This window comes from Triturus cristatus, chromosome 12, assembly GCF_964204655.1.
Source record: "Triturus cristatus chromosome 12, aTriCri1.1, whole genome shotgun sequence".
In the NCBI taxonomy this organism is placed as follows: domain Eukaryota; kingdom Metazoa; phylum Chordata; class Amphibia; order Caudata; family Salamandridae; genus Triturus; species Triturus cristatus.
The window spans coordinates 128,498,770-128,520,940 of NC_140595.1; the positions used below are offsets into that span (position 1 = coordinate 128,498,770).

At 43.5% G+C, this 22,171-nt stretch overlaps 1 protein-coding gene across 6 annotated transcripts in view; it reads right to left on the minus strand.

Moving 5' to 3' along the window:
- The window catches only part of LOC146772870 (uncharacterized), a 196,928-nt gene that overhangs the window by 166,696 nt on the left and 8,061 nt on the right, over window positions 1–22,171 (minus strand). For 2 of the 6 annotated variants that reach the window (XM_085637921.1, XM_085637920.1), the window contains exon 1: window positions 20,863–20,994. The exons of the other annotated variants lie outside the window; for them this stretch is intronic. In XM_085637921.1, the coding sequence (XP_085494047.1) occupies window positions 20,863–20,941 (79 nt within the window). In that variant the 5' untranslated portion in view covers window positions 20,942–20,994. Of the gene's footprint in view, window positions 1–20,862; window positions 20,995–22,171 lie in introns of those variants that run through there. 6 annotated transcript variants of the gene reach the window in all.

Genomic DNA, 22,171 nt, shown 5'->3' on the forward strand with positions numbered 1-22,171 from the left:
TGAAAAAGATATGAGAAAGTGGTCAGACCAGGATAATGGCTGAATTTCCTTTACATGAGTGGATGCAATATTTGTAAATAGTAGATCCAGTGTATGACCAGCAATATGAGTGGGGCCTGTGATCCATTGCTTCAAATTAAGTATCTCCATGTCCTGTTTTAGTTGTGAGGTGCCCGAGGCTTCTGCTATTTCATAGTGGGTGTTGAAATCTCCCACAATGATGTAGTTCTGAAATTTCAGGCAAAGGGGTAAGAGTTGATTGAGTAGTTTGGCTCCAAGGTTAATTTGTTGACCTGGGGGATTGTATATTACAGCTCCAGCCAGTATGTTGATGCCCTCATGGAGGATTCTGAAGGATAAGGTCTGATGTTCGCAATAAGGGATAATTGGTTCCACTAAACATGTTAGCTGCTCTTTAAATATCACAGCCACTCCTCCTCCTTTTTTCCCAGATCTATCTTTTGTTATGATTTTGTAATTGACGGGGAGAGCATTAGCTAAGTCCGGGGCATTATGGTCGGACAGCCATGTTTCCGTAATAAAGAGTAGATCTGGGGTTTTTGAAGTAAGCAGGTCCCAGATGTCTAAAGCATGTTTGGGTAAGGATCTGGCATTAAGATATAGGCAGTTTAGCGTCATGTTGCTCTTAGCGTGGATTGAGTGGTTACTCAGTTGAGAGATATCCATGCTCGACCAATGGCAGGCAAGGCAGGAAAAGGGCCCGTATGCTAGGCCTGGTTCCACTCTGCAACAGGGCTCACTAGCATTGCCCCCTTTGCCTGCAAGTGCCAGTAAATCCTGTTTTGAATAATGGATAGATTGGGAGAAAATTTGCTTAACTCCTGTAGGGGGCATAGCCCCTGGCCCCGGCCGGTCGCGGACGGGCGCAGACGGGCTTGCCTTTGGCTGCGCGCTCGCCAAAACATTGCTTTTAACCCCAGTGCCCCGGAAGTGGTGGGGGGAGGGGGAGGAGTTGAGCCCGAGGTCCACCCTCCGTATGATCGGCACTTGCCGCAACGGACCGGGGTGCAGGGCAGCTCCAACAATTAGCAAGTAAGGTTTCAAGAGTTTTACGATAATCACAGTGTTAAAACCAGCATTAAAACCAGTTAAAAGTGATTTAAAAAGAAATCATGTGCAAAGGTGCAGTTTATACAGTACTTGAGGCGCGTTTCACACCGCTAGCAGCATCACCTGCGTCCGCTGCGCGCTCGCCAAAACATTGCTTTTAACCCCAGTGCCCCGGAAGTGGTGGGGGGAGGGGGAGGAGTTGAGCCCGAGGTCCACCCTCCGTATGATCGGCACTTGCCGCAACGGACCGGGGTGCAGGGCAGCTCCAACAATTAGCAAGTAAGGTTTCAAGAGTTTTACGATAATCACAGTGTTAAAACCAGCATTAAAACCAGTTAAAAGTGATTTAAAAAGAAATCATGTGCAAAGGTGCAGTTTATACAGTACTTGAGGCGCGTTTCACACCGCTAGCAGCATCACCTGCGTCCCTTTTTCTGTTACCTCTTTCTTCATTTCTCTGGCTTCTTTTTGCGCCTTTCTTCCTCTTTCTGTACATGTCCTACCTCTGTAGGCATAGTTAGAAATTAGCATTTAAAAAACCTTAAAAATTCTTTGAAAAAAACCTAGGTTTTAGGGACGTTTTAGTTAGAAATTAGCATTTAAAAAAACATTGAAATTCACTGAAAAAACAACAGGTATCAGGGACGTTATAGTTAGAAATGAGCATTTAAAAAACCTTGAAAATTCACTGAATAAACAATAGGTTTCACAGACGTTATAGTTAGTTGGAAATTCACTCAAACAAAACTAGAGAAATGTGGCCGTTATAGTTAGTTGTTTTAACTATACCTCACGCCCCCGCAATTCATTGCTGATGACATCACATATTACATCATTCATGACATTGTCAGTGTCATTACCAGTGCATTGCGGGCGCGCGAGTTATAGCTAGGTCAACTAACTATTACAGGCAAATTTCTCTGGTTTTATATGAGTCAAATGTCCAACTAACTATAACGTCCCTGAAACCTATGTTTTTTTCAGTGAATTTCTAAGGTTTTTTAAATGCTAATTCCTAACTATAACGTCTGTAAAACCTATGTTTTTTTCAGTGAATTTCAAAGGTTTTTTTACATGTTAATTTCATATTTTAATATTTATAAAAACCTATATTTTTTCTATTGTTTTTGTAATATTTTGCAACCATATTATCCTTTTTTTAACATTGTAAAATTATGTAATTTTTTATATCTTCCCCAAAAAGTATGTATATATATTTTTTTTTTTAGAAAACTAGACTCCCGTACCGGTAGTATACCAAGCTCCATCACCACGAGAATCCTATCCGTGATATTGCGAAACTCAATAAAGATGCGCATTTCGTATCCGACGGCTTCGTAGCACCATGTCCCACCTAACATCATATACACATAAGGTCGCGCCAGCTCCTAGTTTGGTATGCGACAGCTGCGCGGTACAAATACGCGCGTTATGTCATCTACGTATAGGGTCGAGCCGGCTGCGCATTCCGTATGCAACGAGTGCACGCTGGCAGGCCCTGTGTTACGTCATAGACGTATGATATCGCGCCGGGTACGCAATTCCCTCATTTATTTTTTTATGTCTCAAAACTATATCTAAATAAGTTGAAAGTGTATATGAGAGCAAGCGATAATCTAAAATATTTTCCACATTTATATATTTCTAACTGTAATAAACTTATATTATAGTAAATATATTTTCTCAAAATCGTGTCGGGTATGGCCTCCTTGCGCGCTCGGTGTGCGCTTGCCATGTGACCTTAAAAAAAAGCTTTTGATTGGTTCATACATTTCCCATTGTAACAGTTGGAGGACCCCACCCATTTTAGTCATTCTCTCTACAGCGTTTGATGAGAGACACCTCTTCTGCTGTCGTTGGGCACACCGGTTGTGGCAGGTGAGCAGTGATGCCTTGGTGCGCAGGAGCTGCATTTGAGCACAGTGTGGGGGAAGGGGCTGGGGTGCAGCAGCCTGGGTGCACAGGTTCAGACAAGCGATGTTGCCATAGATAATAATATAATCTCTGGCCTCATTCATATCTCTGTTTAATTTTAAAGACTTGCTGGACCGCACTGTTTCTCGCCGACCTCTGCATCCCAGACACACAGGTGACGAGAGGTGAACAGTGAGGGCTGGGTGCAGTAGGCCTACTCTCTGTCTCCTACTCCCTCTGTTCTTTTGACTCTCCCTCCCCTTCTCCCTTTCACCCACTCACTCACTCTCTGTCCCATTCTCACTTTCTTCTTTTCATTCTGACTACCTTTCTTTTTAGGTCTCGCCTACGCAGTGCGCATGCACTGCATAGGAGACCTTTAGTCGTCGTGCAGCTCTTTTTACAAAGCACATACTTCTGCTTGTGGCGGCATACGGCTTGCGAGAGTACGCAGCCATGCGCAACAAGCATGAGTATGTGCCTTGAAAAAGAGCAGAATGTGAGATCACGCAACCGCTCATCGCCAGTGCACTCACTTAAGTGCCTCTGACCACCACTCGTGTGCTTTTTTTAATTTTCTTTTAGCGCGCGCACAGAACTCCGGGGTTTGTTATTTCATTGTATTTATTTTGACGGTTTTAGAGCAACTAAGTGGCGCCTTACGAGAACTTCAAGGCGCGTGCTGGTATTGCCTCTTGTCTGATGCTAGCTCATGAGCGTGGCTTAAGGCTGCCTCTGCTCTCATACGGTGAGCCAATGGTGGTGAGTTTTAGGGATAGGAACCTCATACTGTGAGCAGGAGCCAGTGTCAAAAGGAAGGAGCCTTTAGTCTTGTGCAGAGGGCGCTTGCTTGAAACGTACAGTGCACAGAGCTTTAAGTGGGCCGGGTCCATCCTGGTCGTAGACCTGCCAGCAATTAACAAGCATTTGCAATGCAATAGGTCTCGCATTTACACGAGTTTGAGCTATTGACAATGCAAATAACAATGCCTTTTATTTTTGTTTTTGTTTTTAAAACATCAATAAAAGGCATTGTCATTTACAATGCTAATAGCTTAAACTTGTGTTAATGCGAGACCTATTGCATTGCAAATGCTTGTTCTCTTGGACATGGCACACACACTTATGTTTCTTTTTTCTCTTGCAGGTTTTGTACGCTGCTTCCGGAGGAGTCCCACCCACTTCTTTCATGTTTTACTGTTGTTCGAATGAAGTTACGTTTCCATTTATTTATGTTGTTTTAATAAAAGTTATCTTTGTTACCAATAAATAAGTGAGTGTATGGGTCTTCTTTTTCTGACAACACTTGTCTGTAGTTTATTGTGAAAATCGGCAGTTGATAGTAGGTTATGAGGGAAAGCATTTTTAATTTTGCGGTGCACCTACCAAATATCGACAACAGACTATTACATAAATGAAGCCTGGGTAATTCTCCAATGGCAAGGGTTCTGTGAGTGTATCATTTTATAACACCATGAGTACTGCCCGTGTGATTTCAGAACCAATAAGGCACTGCCTAGGGCCACCGAGGCTTCAAGGACTGGGGAGGCCCACCCTGCACATTTAAGTAAAGCCCCGGAGGTTGCCGATCCCCGGTCTTGAGTTGGCCTCGAAGCCCCCCGAACAATTTGTAAACAATACCCGGGGAGGTGTCAATCCCCTAGTCTGCGAAATGTCTCTGTGCCCTTCCGCGCCTAATTTACATGTGAAATTAAGGTCCCCAGTGCGGCAGAGACGCCGCAATATAATAATAGGATTGGCCCCGGGACATAACTCACCAGTGGGCTCATTTAAATGAACGGGTGAGACCCCGCTTCATTTTTTTTTTCTCAATTTTTACCTTCCGGATCCGCTTTATTGAAGCGATACCAGGTTTTCCTCCTCTCGCTTCAACGAGGCAAACAAGAATTTACTATCACAGGGTGGAAGCAATGCTCCCGCCCTGTAATAGCAAACATAAATGTCCTGCGTATGCACACCCTGGGACATTGTATGACCTGCGCCTGGGAGGTGGCGCTCCATAGGGCCATGATGCATTGGTTAATGCATAACTACAGAATTGGAACTACCAGAGGTAGGATCACATAGTTCGATCAACCGACGACCCTGGGATGAGTAGAAACAGCTTCACCAAGAAAACGGGTCTTCAGCGGAACGCAAGCAACGTCAAAATCTTGGTGAGTGCTGCCTTCTTTTTACCTTCTCCCGCTCGTTGCCAAATTTATGTAGTGAAGAGGAAGACAGCAATGGATCCAATAAGTAGATTTATTGCAGGAAAAGAAAACAGCTTAAACAGCCACCAACCGGACCAGACAGCAAGGCAACCGTCTTCTCCAGCACCGTGTACAAACTCCCCAAGATTCCCCTCATGACAGCCCTACATTCTAACATTACATACTTACATTATAGTAGCATTACATACTAACATTCTACTATGACTTACATTGGAATACTACTCAGAGCACATGACTTTACAGCAATGAGCTCATGGTTTCATCCATGAGTCTTGAGACCGGTAGGGGTGAGTAGTTTGCTTCCCACTCCCTGTATTGTGTAAACGCAAACTATCACTACTTCCACAGGTATGCTACAGGAACTCACGGTTTAGTCCCCGAGTCTTCAGACCAGTAGGTGTGAGTAGTTCGCTTCCCACTCCCTGTATAGTATACTCGCATACTAACACTACTTGCACAATTATACTACAGCGGCCAGTATGCTACAGCGCCCACAGCCCATCACTTTACAACATTCAGCTTGGTTTGATCCCCGAGTCTTCACACCGGTAGGCATGAGTACTTCGCTTCCCACTTCCGGTATAGTATAAACGCATGGTAGAGGTCAGTAGTTCGCTTCCAACTCCCTGTATGGTATAAACGCCTACTAACACTACTTCCACAGGTATGCTACAAACACCAGAACACATCACTTCACAGCACTGACCTCACGTTTTAGGCTCTCGGTTTCATACCCAAGTGTAGCAGTATCTCATCTCAGCACCATGTCACTCTGAGCAACACCGCACTTTCAGTCCGGTAGGAGTGACTACTTCGCTTCACAATCCCCCACAGAGGTTTCAGTGCTCCTATCCTCCTCTTTCCTACTCTTTGCACCCTTTTTCCCCCTTTCTCATTTCAACGGAATCACAAAATGGCTGCCAACACTTCCTAGTTGCACCGCTCACAGCCAATAAGCAGTAAGCTCGTGCTCATATTGCCTCAGCCAATCAGATGGCAGAATTCCCAAATATCGATATCTGTAAATTTCAATATTTCTCCAAAACTACTGAACGGATGTACACCAAATAAACAAAAGCGTGCTTTCTAGACCAAGACCCTTCTCCCTGCCAAATTTGGGGTAATTCCGTTCACCCATTCGACCTGTAGCCTTGTCTGAAGTTTCCTTTAGAAATTAACATGGAGAAAACACGTTTTGGGACCCCCTTTTTTCTTGACGAATCAATCCCAAACTTTCAACATAGGAGCTGATATGAACAAAGAATTAGTTTTTGAAAATTTCATGAAGATTCATCAAACAACGCAAAAGTTATAAGCAAAACAAAAAATGCTCTTCCTATGGAAACTTGGTCCTAACTATAACTACCTACTGGCGACCGCCAGAAGGTTCTATATATATATATATATATATATATATATATATATATATATATATATATATATATATATATATATATATATATATGGGTTTTCAAAGGTCACTGTGAAGAGCCGCTCACCCTCCTGACGACGCCGGTGCCAGCAGCGAGCACAGTCCCGCTATGTATATTTCCAAAGAAGTCGTTATCCCAACTCCAGAATAACTTCCAGCGGCACACCAGAGGACGAGTTCAATATAGGTTTATTGACTCAAAAACAAAACAGTACGACGCGTTTCGGCGAAGCCTTTGTCAAGCAATTTGACCTGTGCCCAATTCCCCATAGAAATAGGGGTTACCGTTAGTAAACAGAAAAACAATACTTCCCACAGATCAACATGATTAGAAAACAGACTAAAAAATGCATTTCATGAACTTAATAAGTAAAGAAATCAAAGGACAATATCCTATAATACGTTAGCACTGCATCTTAAAGCGCCAATGTTTTTCAAGATGAAATTATACTCTGAAAACACAATGCGTTGGAAAATATATCCCACGGAGCTCGCAGCTATTCAGTACTGTTCAGCTGTGGGTCGCAAATGTCGACATAAAATTAAAATTAAATCAAATGTTTGCAACCCTCTCCCACGTGCCTAAAATAAACGTAGATAAATGCATCGGGGTCGAGTCGAGCTCCTGTAATGGTAATGTACCCATTATGTAGTGTGAGTTGTCAATAGCGACATTGCAAGGGGTAGTGTACCCAGCGCATGGCGTGCAGTGACAAGATGTATCTCATACAATAAAATCTGCAGTTGATGGGGGAAGCGTTATAACCTTGCATATATGGCAGGATATGCATAGAACAAACATACAAAATAGTGGACCAGAGATTACCAGGGGTAATGTACCCTGTACTTAACCAATAACATATTATTATGAGGCATGACCACTTCTGTTGCATTCCACTGCCATTCACATAGACATGTATGTTTTTCTGTATGGGCAAAGGTGTACATTTGTTCGTGATGAGAATATATACAGTGATACTACGATATGTGAAGCGTTGAGTGATAAGTGTGTAATAAGTATAAAAAAGAGATAAGATAAAAGGGTAAGTAGGAATGTGATCGCAGTAAGGCCGAATAACCAAATTACCGGTATACATGCCTGTTGCACTCATCATGGTGCATAGGGCACAGAATCTGGGTCACTATATAGGACTAATCCGAAACTGCCCCATAGTGCGATCACTGTCAAAACTACCCCTCATAAAAGTGCAATCAAGTGACGTGTAGCAGCGAAAGTGCTGACACATACAGAAATGGAGAACGAGAAAAATGAGGGAAAAATTATTTATGACCTATGTGGGTTGCCAGTTCTTCCCCGTAATTCATGCCATGTGGAATTTTTGTATTCAGATCTATGATATACTTGGATTCCATGATACGTAGGAGTTTCTCCCGGTCCCCCCCTCTAGGGTGAGACAGGGTCCTGTCAATGCCGAAGAATTGGAGAAGATTTGAATTACCCTGATGTTTTTCATGAAAATGTCTCGCGACAGGATAATTCAAATCGGCATTGGTTACTGCCCTCATGTGTTGTAACACACGTAATTTGAGTTGAAGTTTTGTGCTTCCTACGTATCGTAGGCCGCAAGGACATTCCAGGATATAGACACAGAACTCACTAGTGCAAGTTATGAATTTGTTGATTACTCTTTTCTTCTTTTTTCTACCCTGTCCGGTGAAATAACTGTCTCTGTTGGTACTATTCCTGCAAGCCTTGCAAGAATTGCATTTTTTGAAGCCCTTGGCCGTTCCCAGCCAAGTGGAGGTGGCAGGTATTTGCTGGTAGCTGTGGACCAAACAATCTCGGAGTGATTGGGATTTCCTATAGGTTATAGCTGGAACTTTACCTACATGTTGCCCAATAATAGGATCCATCTCTAGGAGTCCCCAGTGCTTTTTCATAATTGTCCTTAACTGATTGGATCTGCCATTGAAAGTGGTAATGAATCTCGGTGGTCCACTGCTGTCTTTCGACTTATCTTTGGTTGAGAAAAGTGCCTCATTCCGGGTAATTGCTTTAACTTTTTTGCTAGCGGCTTCAATGATCCCATCCTTGTAACCTCTCTGCCTAAATCTGTCCATCATGATGGTATGTTCTCTTTCAAAATTACTGTCAGTGCTGCAATTCCTTCGAGCCCGAAGGAATTCCCCATAGGGAATACTGTTTTTTAGTGGGGCCGGATGGTTGCTATGGGCGTGCAGCAAGGTATTGCCAGCCGTTTTTTTACGGAAGAGGTTCGTGGTCATTTTCCCTCTATCAATGGTAATGGCAACGTCGAGAAATTCGCAATATGACTGACTGATGGACTCAGTGAACTGGAGATTAAGGTCATTGTTGCCTAATTCCCGTATGAACTCCAATGCCAGATCCACCGGACCATCCCAAATCAGGAACAGGTCGTCGATATACCTGATCCAGATGGGGATGTGTTCGGTGTATCTGTCATTGGCCTCAACCCAGACTATCTGCTCCTCCCACCAGCCTAGGAAGAGATTGGCCAGACTGGGGGCAAAACAAGTACCCATGGCAGTCCCTGCCTTCTGGCGGTAAAGTGTCTTATCAAAGAGAAAGATATTTTCGTTTAGGCAGTACAACATCATTGTTTTTAACATTTGTGTGTGGTCCCATAGAGATATGTGTCTCTCCCTAAGGAAATACATGCACGCTTCTACTCCCTTCGATTGTTCAATACAGGTGTAGAGTGAGCACACATCAAGTGCTATCATATGATAGCTCTCCTCCCATGTTATGTCGTGAATACGACGTAGAAAATCAGTACTGTCGCGACAGTAGGATCTCAATCTGGTTACGAATGGTGACAGAAAATAATCCAGGAAAATTGAGGTGTTTTCTAGCAAGCCTCCATTAGAGGATACTATAGGTCTACCTGGTGGTCTAGTGGGATGTTTGTGTATCTTAGGGAGTAAATAAAAACAGGGAATTCGTGGGTTATCAGTTTTTAAAAAAAGATATTCAGCCCTGTCTAGCATCCCTATTTCCCACCAGGATTTTAACATGTCATGATATCTTGAAATCGATGTTCTATATGTGTCCCAACTGATTTCTTCATAGCAAAGGGTGTCTGATAGTTGTCTGCATGCTTCTTGATTATATTGTTCCACATTCATGATGACAACATTTCCACCCTTGTCAGAGGGTTTGATGATGATACTCTTATCGTCCATGAGCGTCTTTAGTGCATCCCTCTGAGGGCCAGATAGGTTATCAAATTGTGATCTTGGTTGTTGATCTCTCATTTTCTTGATTTCCTGTATTATCACATTGCTGAAGGCCTCGATGTTATCATAGGGCACATTTGGGTTGAAAGTCGATTTGGGTCTCATTCCTGTATGATAGTAAGAACCTGGTTGTAGACCTAGTGTCGTTAATGTGTTGGTCTTTTCCCTGTGAGAGCAGTCATTGATATCTTCTTCCATCTGATGCAGTTCCAGTAGAAGATTGGCATCTTCCAAGTTCAAGTTAGATGTTTGCTCGGTGAGATCACAGCCTAGTCTTGGCATATTTGTTTTAGTAGCGGTCTTATATAATTTCAATAATTTGAGCTTTCGAATGTACAGAAACAGATCAATACGTGTTGAGACAAAGTCCATGTCTTTTTTGGGGCAGAATGATAGGCCTAATTGCAACAAGGTCTTTTCTTGTTTCGTGATTTCCCTAGATGAGAGTTTGATGACCGACAGATTGGTCGCAATGGAGGATAAGGCTGATGTTCCGTTTGAGACGGTTCTGCCTCCCCTCCTATTTCTTACTCGTCGTTTTTTCTGAATGCTCCTCTTCCTCTTCCTCTTCTTGTTCCTCTGCCTCTTCCGCTCTTTCCCTGTGGTTTCTCTTCCTGATCCTTCTTCTGTTTCAATAGATGGAACTCGTGAAGGAAGGTGAGGGGTCTCGTGCCTAAAGGGATACTTCGGGCTTCTGTATCTGAGCTCAGTTCGGAACTTGAATCAGTTGATGTAACTGTTTGCTCTCTTTGTTTTTGTATTACATGTAGGTTTCTTTGAGCCCAATCGAATTTCTTGGCATACGTTAGAATACGCCCTTCGGCATAGTCTCTCTTGTCGCGTAGAAATTTACGTTGTTTTTTTGCTTTTATCGCATCCTCATAGTTTTTTAATTTAGTTTCTAGATGTTTCTCAAAGTCAATGACGGTTTTGTCGTTTTTGAATTTGCCCAATTCCTGTCTTAATTCTGCCAAGTCCTTTCTGGTGTTCTCCAAATCGATCTGAGCATACTTAACCAACATTTCTAGCATGCCCCTGCATGTTTTGGCCATAAACGACGACCACTCCTTCAATAGGTCAGGGTTCGGATTTTCGTAGGTGGGGATAATTGAGATTCGAAGTCCCCGTGGTACCCTATTGACCTCGATGTAATTGGTTAGCGACGTAATTTCCCACCATTTATTGATTTCTCTTTTTGTTAATTTCTCGAGCAGAAACAATTTTTGCTTCAATGATGGTTCCGTCGTGCTACTTCCATTACTTAATAGCGGTTCAGTTTGCTCCGTTCCCAGACTCTCATCGAAGAGTGAAAGAGCCTCAACTTTTCTCGTAGTCTCCCAATCACTCATATCAATGTGGAAGATGAATGTAGCTAATAGCGTGTCCTGGGGCACCCTCGCCGGAATCTTGGCGTGGGCGCTGCGTCTGCCCCTGCGGGCACTGGGGGCGGATTGGGGGCCTTATCGGGAGATCGCACCGGAGGGTGGGGGTTTTCCTTGATGGGGCCACTAGTCATGCTCTCATGAGTGCTGCAGCTGCCTTTCGGAATCATACGCATATTGTTGAGAGATCAGGGGCAGACGCAGCGCCCACGCCAAGATTCCGGCGAGGGTGCCCCAGGACACGCTATTAGCTACATTCATCTTCCACATTGATATGAGTGATTGGGAGACTACGAGAAAAGTTGAGGCTCTTTCACTCTTCGATGAGAGTCTGGGAACGGAGCAAACTGAACCGCTATTAAGTAATGGAAGTAGCACGACGGAACCATCATTGAAGCAAAAATTGTTTCTGCTCGAGAAATTAACAAAAAGAGAAATCAATAAATGGTGGGAAATTACGTCGCTAACCAATTACATCGAGGTCAATAGGGTACCACGGGGACTTCGAATCTCAATTATCCCCACCTACGAAAATCCGAACCCTGACCTATTGAAGGAGTGGTCGTCGTTTATGGCCAAAACATGCAGGGGCATGCTAGAAATGTTGGTTAAGTATGCTCAGATCGATTTGGAGAACACCAGAAAGGACTTGGCAGAATTAAGACAGGAATTGGGCAAATTCAAAAACGACAAAACCGTCATTGACTTTGAGAAACATCTAGAAACGAAATTAAAAAACTATGAGGATGCGATAAAAGCAAAAAAACAACGTAAATTTCTACGCGACAAGAGAGACTATGCCGAAGGGCGTATTCTAACGTATGCCAAGAAATTCGATTGGGCTCAAAGAAACCTACATGTAATACAAAAACAAAGAGAGCAAACAGTTACATCAACTGATTCAAGTTCCGAACTGAGCTCAGATACAGAAGCCCGAAGTATCCCTTTAGGCACAAGGCCCCTCACCTTCCTTCACGAGTTCCATCTATTGAAACAGAAGAAGGATCAGGAAGAGAAACCACAGGGAAAGAGGGGAAGAGGCAGAGGAACAAGAAGAGGAAGAGGAAGAGGAGCATTCAGAAAAAACGACGAGTAAGAAATAGGAGGGGAGGCAGAACCGTCTCAAACGGAACATCAGCCTTATCCTCCATTGCGACCAATCTGTCGGTCATCAACCTCTCATCTAGGGAAATCACGAAACAAGAAAAGACCTTGTTGCAATTAGGCCTATCATTCTGCCCCAAAAAAGACATGGACTTTGTCTCAACACGTATTGATCTGTTTCTGTACATTCGAAAGCTCAAATTATTGAAATTATATAAGACCGCTACTAAAACGAATATGCCAAGACTAGGCTGTGATCTCACCGAGCAAACATCTAACTTGAACTTGGAAGATGCCAATCTTCTACTGGAACTGCATCAGATGGAAGAAGATATCAATGACTGCTCTCACAGGGAAAAGACCAACACATTAACGACACTAGGTCTACAACCAGGTTCTTACTATCATACAGGAATGAGACCCAAATCGACTTTCAACCCAAATGTGCCCTATGATAACATCGAGGCCTTCAGCAATGTGATAATACAGGAAATCAAGAAAATGAGAGATCAACAACCAAGATCACAATTTGATAACCTATCTGGCCCTCAGAGGGATGCACTAAAGACGCTCATGGACGATAAGAGTATCATCATCAAACCCTCTGACAAGGGTGGAAATGTTGTCATCATGAATGTGGAACAATATAATCAAGAAGCATGCAGACAACTATCAGACACCCTTTGCTATGAAGAAATCAGTTGGGACACATATAGAACATCGATTTCAAGATATCATGACATGTTAAAATCCTGGTGGGAAATAGGGATGCTAGACAGGGCTGAATATCTTTTTTTAAAAACTGATAACCCACGAATTCCCTGTTTTTATTTACTCCCTAAGATACACAAACATCCCACTAGACCACCAGGTAGACCTATAGTATCCTCTAATGGAGGCTTGCTAGAAAACACCTCAATTTTCCTGGATTATTTTCTGTCACCATTCGTAACCAGATTGAGATCCTACTGTCGCGACAGTACTGATTTTCTACGTCGTATTCACGACATAACATGGGAGGAGAGCTATCATATGATAGCACTTGATGTGTGCTCACTCTACACCTGTATTGAACAATCGAAGGGAGTAGAAGTGTGCATGTATTTCCTTAGGGAGAGACACATATCTCTATGGGACCACACACAAATGTTAAAAACAATGATGTTGTACTGCCTAAACGAAAATATCTTTCTCTTTGATAAGACACTTTACCGCCAGAAGGCAGGGACTGCCATGGGTACTTGTTTTGCCCCCAGTCTGGCCAATCTCTTCCTAGGCTGGTGGGAGGAGCAGATAGTCTGGGTTGAGGTCAATGACAGATACACCGAACACATGCCCATCTGGATCAGGTATATCGACGACCTGTTCCTGATTTGGGATGGTCCGGTGGATCTGGCATTGGAGTTCATACGGGAATTAGGCAACAATGACCTTAATCTCCAGTTCACTGAGTCCATCAGTCAGTCATATTGCGAATTTCTCGACGTTGCCATTACCATTGATAGAGGGAAAATGACCACGAACCTCTTCCGTAAAAAACGGCTGGCAATACCTTGCTGCACGCCCATAGCAACCATCCGGCCCCACTAAAAAACAGTATTCCCTATGGGGAATTCCTTCGGGCTCGAAGGAATTGCAGCACTGACAGTAATTTTGAAAGAGAACATACCATCATGATGGACAGATTTAGGCAGAGAGGTTACAAGGATGGGATCATTGAAGCCGCTAGCAAAAAAGTTAAAGCAATTACCCGGAATGAGGCACTTTTCTCAACCAAAGATAAGTCGAAAGACAGCAGTGGACCACCGAGATTCATTACCACTTTCAATGGCAGATCCAATCAGTTAAGGACAATTATGAAAAAGCACTGGGGACTCCTAGAGATGGATCCTATTATTGGGCAACATGTAGGTAAAGTTCCAGCTATAACCTATAGGAAATCCCAATCACTCCGAGATTGTTTGGTCCACAGCTACCAGCAAATACCTGCCCCCCCCACTTGGCTGGGAACGGCCAAGGGCTTCAAAAAATGCAATTCTTGCAAGGCTTGCAGGAATAGTACCAACAGAGACAGTTATTTCACCGGACAGGGTAGAAAAAAGAAGAAAAGAGTAATCAACAAATTCATAACTTGCACTAGTGAGTTCTGTGTCTATATCCTGGAATGTCCTTGCGGCCTACGATAAGTAGGAAGCACAAAACTTCAACTCAAATTACGTGTGTTACAACACATGAGGGCAGTAACCAATGCCGATTTGAATTATCCTGTCGCGAGACATTTTCATGAAAAACATCAGGGTAATTCAAATCTTCTCCAATTCTTCGGCATTGACAGGACCCTGTCTCACCCTAGAGGGGGGGACCGGGAGAAACTCCTACGTATCATGGAATCCAAGTATATCATAGATCTGAATACAAAAATTCCACATGGCATGAATTACGGGGAAGAACTGGCAACCCACATAGGTCATAAATAATTTTTCCCTCATTTTTCTCGTTCTCCATTTCTGTATGTGTCAGCACTTTCGCTGCTACACGTCACTTGATTGCACTTTTATGAGGGGTAGTTTTGACAGTGATCGCACTATGGGGCAGTTTCGGATTAGTCCTATATAGTGACCCAGATTCTGTGCCCTATGCACCATGATGAGTGCAACAGGCATGTATACCGGTAATTTGGTTATTCGGCCTTACTGCGATCACATTCCTCCTTACCCTTTTATCTTATCTCTTTTTTATACTTATTACACACTTATCACTCAACGCTTCACATATCGTAGTATCACTGTATATATTCTCATCACGAACAAATGTACACCTTTGCCCATACAGAAAAACATACATGTCTATGTGAATGGCAGTGGAATGCAACAGAAGTGGTCATGCCTCATAATAATATGTTATTGGTTAAGTACAGGGTACATTACCCCTGGTAATCTCTGGTCCACTATTTTGTATGTTTGTTCTATGCATATCCTGCCATATATGCAAGGTTATAACGCTTCCCCCATCAACTGCAGATTTTATTGTATGAGATACATCTTGTCACTGCACGCCATGCGCTGGGTACACTACCCCTTGCAATGTCGCTATTGACAACTCACACTACATAATGGGTACATTACCATTACAGGAGCTCGACTCGACCCCGATGCATTTATCTACGTTTATTTTAGGCACGTGGGAGAGGGTTGCAAACATTTGATTTAATTTTAATTTTATGTCGACATTTGCGACCCACAGCTGAACAGTACTGAATAGCTGAGAGCTCCGTGGGATATATTTTCCAACGCATTGTGTTTTCAGAGTATAATTTCGTCTTGAAAAACATTGGCGCTTTAAGATGCAGTGCTAACGTATTATAGGATATTGTCCTTTGATTTCTTTACTTATTAAGTTCATGAAATGCATTTTTTAGTCTGTTTTCTAATCATGTTGATCTGTGGGAAGTATTGTTTTTCTGTTTACTAATGGTAACCCCTATTTCTATGGGGAATTGGGCACAGGTCAAATTGCTTGACAAAGGCTTCGCCGAAACGCGTCGTACTGTTTTGTTTTTGAGTCAATAAACCTATATTGAACTCGTCCTCTGGTGTGCCGCTGGAAGTTATTCTGGAGTTGGGATAACGACTTCTTTGGAAATATATATATATATATATATATATATATATATATATATATATATATATATGCATGTGCATTTATAGGTATATATGTCATCAGTGATAACATTAGGGATGAACATGTCATAAGTGATGTAATATGTGAGTTCATAAGCAGTGCATTGCAGGGGTGTCAGTTATAGTTAGCTCTGGTAACTTACCTGCTGAATCTCCTAGTTTTGTATGAGTGAAATGAAAGTCTAAATATAACGTCCCTGTATTCTTTGTTTTTTACAATCGATTTCTGAGGTTTTTTAAAAACATAATATCCTAACTGTAACGTCACTGCAACCTTTGTTTTTTTCAATGAATTTCTACCTTTATTTTATTTTATTTCCTAACTATAATGTTCCTGTAACCTTTGTTTTTTTCAGTGAATATTGACATTCATTTACATTTTATTTCCAAACTGTAACCTTTGAAAGTGGGTGTGTGAGTTGCTGCATATGTTGTTTAGTAGATGTGTGAGTCTTTGAGTGGGTAAGAGAGTGGGTGCATGAATGTCTGAGTGGGTCCATGAGTGATTGTGTGAGTCTCTGAAAGGGTCAATAAATGTCTGAGTGGGTCAGGGAGTGGGTGCATGAGTCTCTGAATGTATCTGTGAATTACAACTAGGGGTGTGTGGTAACCTCTGCTCCACTGGCAGAGTTCGCAGAATTTGCAGAAAGAGTTCAGCAAAATCTCCACCAACCCAACTGTGGAGGGGAGTTTACCAGTGCACTCACCTCTAGTCTCAGCAGTCCCGCTGGGGACTTACTTGTGGCAACAATAGGGGTTCTTGGCCCCCAACTACTCTCAGCAGTCAAGGGGACTTCATTTCCCAACCAGTAGTGCGCCAGGAGACCCCTTTGCAGAGTGGTTGAGAAACAGGGTGGGTTCTCTGACTAGGTCTCAGCAATCTTGCTGTGGGGGACTTACTTGTCACAACAACAGGATCTCTTGACCCCAATGACCCGCAGCAGCAATGGGGGCTTCCTCCCCAACCAGTAGTGTGCAAGGAGGCCCCTGTGCAGAGTGGTTCAGAAAGGGGCTGGGGCTTCCAATGGCGTCCCAGCAATCTCACTGTGAGGAACTTACTTGTGGCAAGAATAGGGGTTCTGTGACCCCCAACGACCCTCAGCAGCGAAGAGTAATTTATAACCCAATCAGTAGTGCACTAGGATGCCCTTGTGCAGAGTGGTTGAGAAAGGGGGTAGGGCCTCCAACCACATCTCAGCAATCCCGCAGTGGGAGACTTACTTGTAGTGACAATAGGGGTTCTTCGCCCCCAATGACCCACAGCAGACAATGGAACTTCAACCTCCAACCAGTAGTACACCAGGGGGCTCCTTTCCAGAGTGATTGAGAAAGGGGGGTAGGCCTCCAATGTTGTCTCAGTAATCATACTGTGGGGAACCTACTTGTGACGACAATAGGGGTTATTGGCCCCCAACGACCCTCAGCAGTCAAAAGGAATTTATAACTAGGCCTGGGCTAAATTTCCGTTCCGCTCGCGGAAATTGCGATTATTTGACATTTTCGCGTTCCGCGGAGAGAGCGAAAATGTCAAAATTTCCGCATTCCGCAGCTTAGCGATAATTTGTTTCTTGCTCGCGCTGTAAAATAATACATTCTCGCGCGCGCGATCGCCTTACCTGAATCCCTGCGTTCGCCGACAAGTTTTCCCGATCCGGTCACGTACTCCACGAGATGTTGGATTGTTGGTAGCCATTCGCGCTGTCTCGCGACAGTTTGCGCCCGCAGTAATTTCATTGGTCGCGCGATCACGTCTTTCTTCTCGCGATCATGCACCGCGAGAAGAGTGAAAACAAGATGGCCGCGCCCGCGAGCATCCGCATGGGTAAGTTGGCGAGCCACGACCACACAAAAAATACCGCGAACGGGCAGGAAAAAAACTTCCGCATCTTCGCGATATTTCCACGTGTTTGCGGAGATTTTTAACATTTTCGCGATAATTTGCGAAAGTCACTTTCGCAAATTCCGCCCACCCCTATTTATAACCCAACCAGTAGTGCACTAGGAGGCAACCAGTAGTGCACCAGGAGGCCTCTGTGCCGAGTGGTTGAGAAAGGGGGTAGGGCCTCCAACCACATCTCAGCAATCCCGCTGTTGGATGTGGTTGGAGGCCCTGCTCTTTGACTTTGACACTCAGTTTGCTGTAGGTCCGACTCGAGGGAAGATGAAAAACATTGCTCTCCTATCTCATACATTAAAACACAGTGGACTTATACGTTTCAGATTTATATTCTACGCATGTGCATGTCTGTGGGGTATTTATCTAGCGCAAAGTGAACAGAAATGAACAAGGCGCTTTACAGAGACCGGTGTACACAGAGGGAGTACATCACACAGGCCCAAATTTACAGGAAAAGGGTACAAAAACGAAGAGGGGGTGGGTAGTGGCATAGCAAGGCTCCCATGGACCCTAATGCTAGCAAAGAAATTGGGGCCTAAATGTTCCTGTTGGGCAGTAAAAACATCAATAGTTGGAGTTCAGAGGGGCCCTCACAGCCACTGCATTGGCTGCACAAATGACAGCCCATGCCCCTGGGGTCCCAAAAGTGAATGTTTCAAAAGGTGACCAAGCCTTAAAACAACAGAGTGCTGAAAGTCACAGGTGAAGAAGGCATGATGCTCTATTGATATAAAAGGTTTAGGTCCAAGAGTTTTAGATCACACCAAAGCTGAAAGATTCCATCAAATGTTACTGACCATCAAAATATTTACCAATTGTTACAATTGTTTTTTTCACGTTTGAAGTAGTGGACCCCCTTTTGCCCTGTTTTACTCCCTTATTTCCCTTCTCATTCCTCTACCCTGCATACATTAATTTGGCCACTGGCTTGAACGCCATCGCCTGTTGGACGTGCAGCTCATGGTACGCATGAACCAGGGGAGTAGTTGGTCAGTAAGATTGCAGAGTGAGCTTCAGGTTTCCCAACAATCACACTGGCCTATAATGTTAAGACACAATATACGGAAAACAGGGTGCATGAGAGGGTCTAAGAGTCAGTGGTGAAAAAAAGGAATATGGACTGGTAGGGGTTCTAATTGAGATAAATTACAATAATTTGTAAAATACTCAATATTTTTGAAGAGTTTCAAAACAGAGAGAGGGAGAGAGTGTGTGTGCGTTTTTGTCTGGGTGTATGTAACAATTCTTGGTGAAATGTTTGATCTCTGGGTCATAAATTTAAATCTTGGTGTGGCCACTCAGCCTTTCATCTTTCTGAGGTGGATAAAATGAGTGCCTTTGAGTTGGATAACAGCAATTTGAACTCGGTTGCAAGGCCTCCTCTGGCGTATGTATGACTTACAAACATACATGGTGTGTTAAGGACACAGAAATGTACTTTAATTTATTTTTACTCTCAATTTATATGCAATATTACTCATTATTTCCTCTGTCCCTCCTAGACCCAGTACATTTCATGCTTGTATCCATTCCCCAGACCTCCTTTCTTTCTATTTTTCTCTTCCTCAGCACCTCAAGCCATGCCTCCTTTTTTCTTTTCATTCTTTCTTCCTTACATCGTCATTCATTCCCCACCCTTCCTCCTTTGGTGCATATCTTCTTCCTTCCTCCATTTGTTCCTTACTTTTTTTTCTTGATCCTTCCTTCATCCCTTCTTTAACTTCTTCCTCTCTTATCCTCACCCTTCCTTGTGCTTGTCTTCCTGTAATCCTTTCTTCTTTCTATTCTTCCATCACACATCGTTCATTTCCTTTCTCCTTCTATCCCTTCATTTCTGCCTTTCACATTCTGTTGTTATTTCCTCCATCTTTCATCCGTTACTTATTTATTTCTTCACTCCTTTACTCCCCTTCCTGCCTGCATTTGATGCTGCCTTCTTTAATGTATTCCTTCCTTCATCTTTTCCTTTCTTTTAAACAGCACTGTACAAGCCTATTCTCTTCAATGTGCCAAGTTGTCTCAAGTCCTCAAATGAACCTTTCCTGAAGCTGCATTTTGAGATGTACACACATTCTCAAATTTGATTTCACTTTAGAGTTGTTTTCATAGGCTTTCCATATGTTATGTTATATTGATTTATATAGTGCACTAATCACCTGAGAGGGTATCCAGGCACTTGGGCAGGTGTGTAAGTGTGAGGTCCCCGTGGTGCATATGAAAAGAGCTAGGTATTCAGCATCTTACGAAACTCAAGAAGTGAGGAGGAGGCTCTGATGTTTTGTGGCTTGTGGGTGAAGCCAATAAAGGAAGTGGGTGGAGCCATTGGAGAAAGTGGGCAGAGCCCGGGGAAGTGGGGGTGGTCTCCTAAAAATAAATCTGAGCACCTGCACTTAATATTATACAAATTAAGCACTGAATATTTGTATGCCTAGAAAACCACTCACAAATGACGCTCTGTGCGTTTTGCGACCGTTGCTTTTATTATTTCTTCTATTTTATGTATGCACACCTGGTTGGGCCTAACACTGAAATAAATGCCAAACATGTCCCTGGCTAGGCGGCCCCAACCCCTTCCTTTACCCCCCTGACAGCTGAGCTCACTGATGTTTCAACTGAATCTCTCAAGGTCCCCGGTCCCACCCGAATACAACATTAAGCTGAACCAAAACAAAACATTTTTTAAATAAGAAAACACATACAAAGAAACCTTTTTTTGCAAACTACAACAGCAAGCATTTGGTAACGACATCCCCTGTCTGAGCGGACTTCTGTCAAATGATCAGAGGTCGATGTGGCTGCAGAAACTAGATTTAAAATATGTGTGCTTTAAGTTAAGCCCAGGGACAGATCGCCGAGAGACAACATGTGCGTTTTAAAAGCAGAATAAAGGCAATTTAGATACACTTACCCGGCAGCCAGCAGTCCAAGGGTGCAAGGAATTCAGAACACCTCCCTGGCAGGTCTGTAAGGCGCGCCCCTACAGACATGTCTGTGAATCTGCCTGCCTGTTTGTGCGCACACGTGTGCCTGCGTCTTCTTTATTTTTGCCACACAGGGCAGCGGAGACGAGAATATGCATCTTTTATGAGTTAAGCAAGTCTGAATATGTGAAGGGATTCGCCATACCTAGCAGTAAAGGCTGTAAAAAGTGGGGTGTAAAACGTGCATATAAAGGATGCCTGCATTTATATGAGGAAATGTGATTGTGTTCGGCAAGCTGCCTGCTACCTCTGCTCAGGCTGGCAGCTGCTTTGCAATTCGTAGCGGGGGAGAAATTTGGGCAAGCACTCGGGTAATTGACTCCGAAAGGAGAAATAAAAAAACGAGAGATATGCCGTTAGCATGACTGTGGCTTCTGATTCAAATGGGTGCATAATTAGCAATGTGGGCACGAGGCTGTCTGGGCACCGAGCCCCCTCCCCCCCCTGCCTCAGCGCCCACCATGCTCCTGGTCACACCGGCGGAGTAATTTATGCCAGTTGTGGTTTTTTGGTGGGGTGGAGAGAGTGCCGGCTCCGAAGGGGCTGGGTATTGTTAGGCAGAGAAAAAGGCAGGGAGAGAGGGCGCGTTAGTTCCAGCTTGAAATTTAAACAAGCATTTGCAATGCAATCGGTCTCGACTTTGGGACCTTATATGTATTTATCTATGCAGCACATTAGCCTGGGTGCTGACACAGCTACTATCCTTTAACAGGGATGGAAGGTAAGCACCAAACTGCATGACACACCAGGTATGAAAACACATGGAGAGAAAAATTGCCTTTCAGCGGGAAACGCTTTAGTCCAAAGCTCTGCTTTTAATATAAAATCAGGGCCTTCGGTGGTCATATCACTGAAAATACAAGATTTGAAAAAAATATTATTGTCTATGGGTGCTTTTTAAAGACCATTTCTATGGACTGGAATCTAGAGAATGCTAAAGTGATTCTGGTATTTTACTGACCTTTGCTGGTCGTTTTCTATCAAGAAAGTTAAATAGAGACAGTTGCCAGAAAAAAACAAGCATTGGCATCAGGCGGGCAACTAGAGCAAAATTTCGGGGGGGGGGGGGGCTGAAAAAGATTTCGGGGGGGGCTGAAAAAGATTTCGAGAGGGGGCTAAGTCTTTGAGCCATAGGCAGAGTGGCTGTAAGAAGGAGTGAAACCACAACAAAAGCCTCATTAACGAGTAAATGGTCTTTTAAAGACCCGTGAAGTACTCGGGTCCGGCTGCAATTAC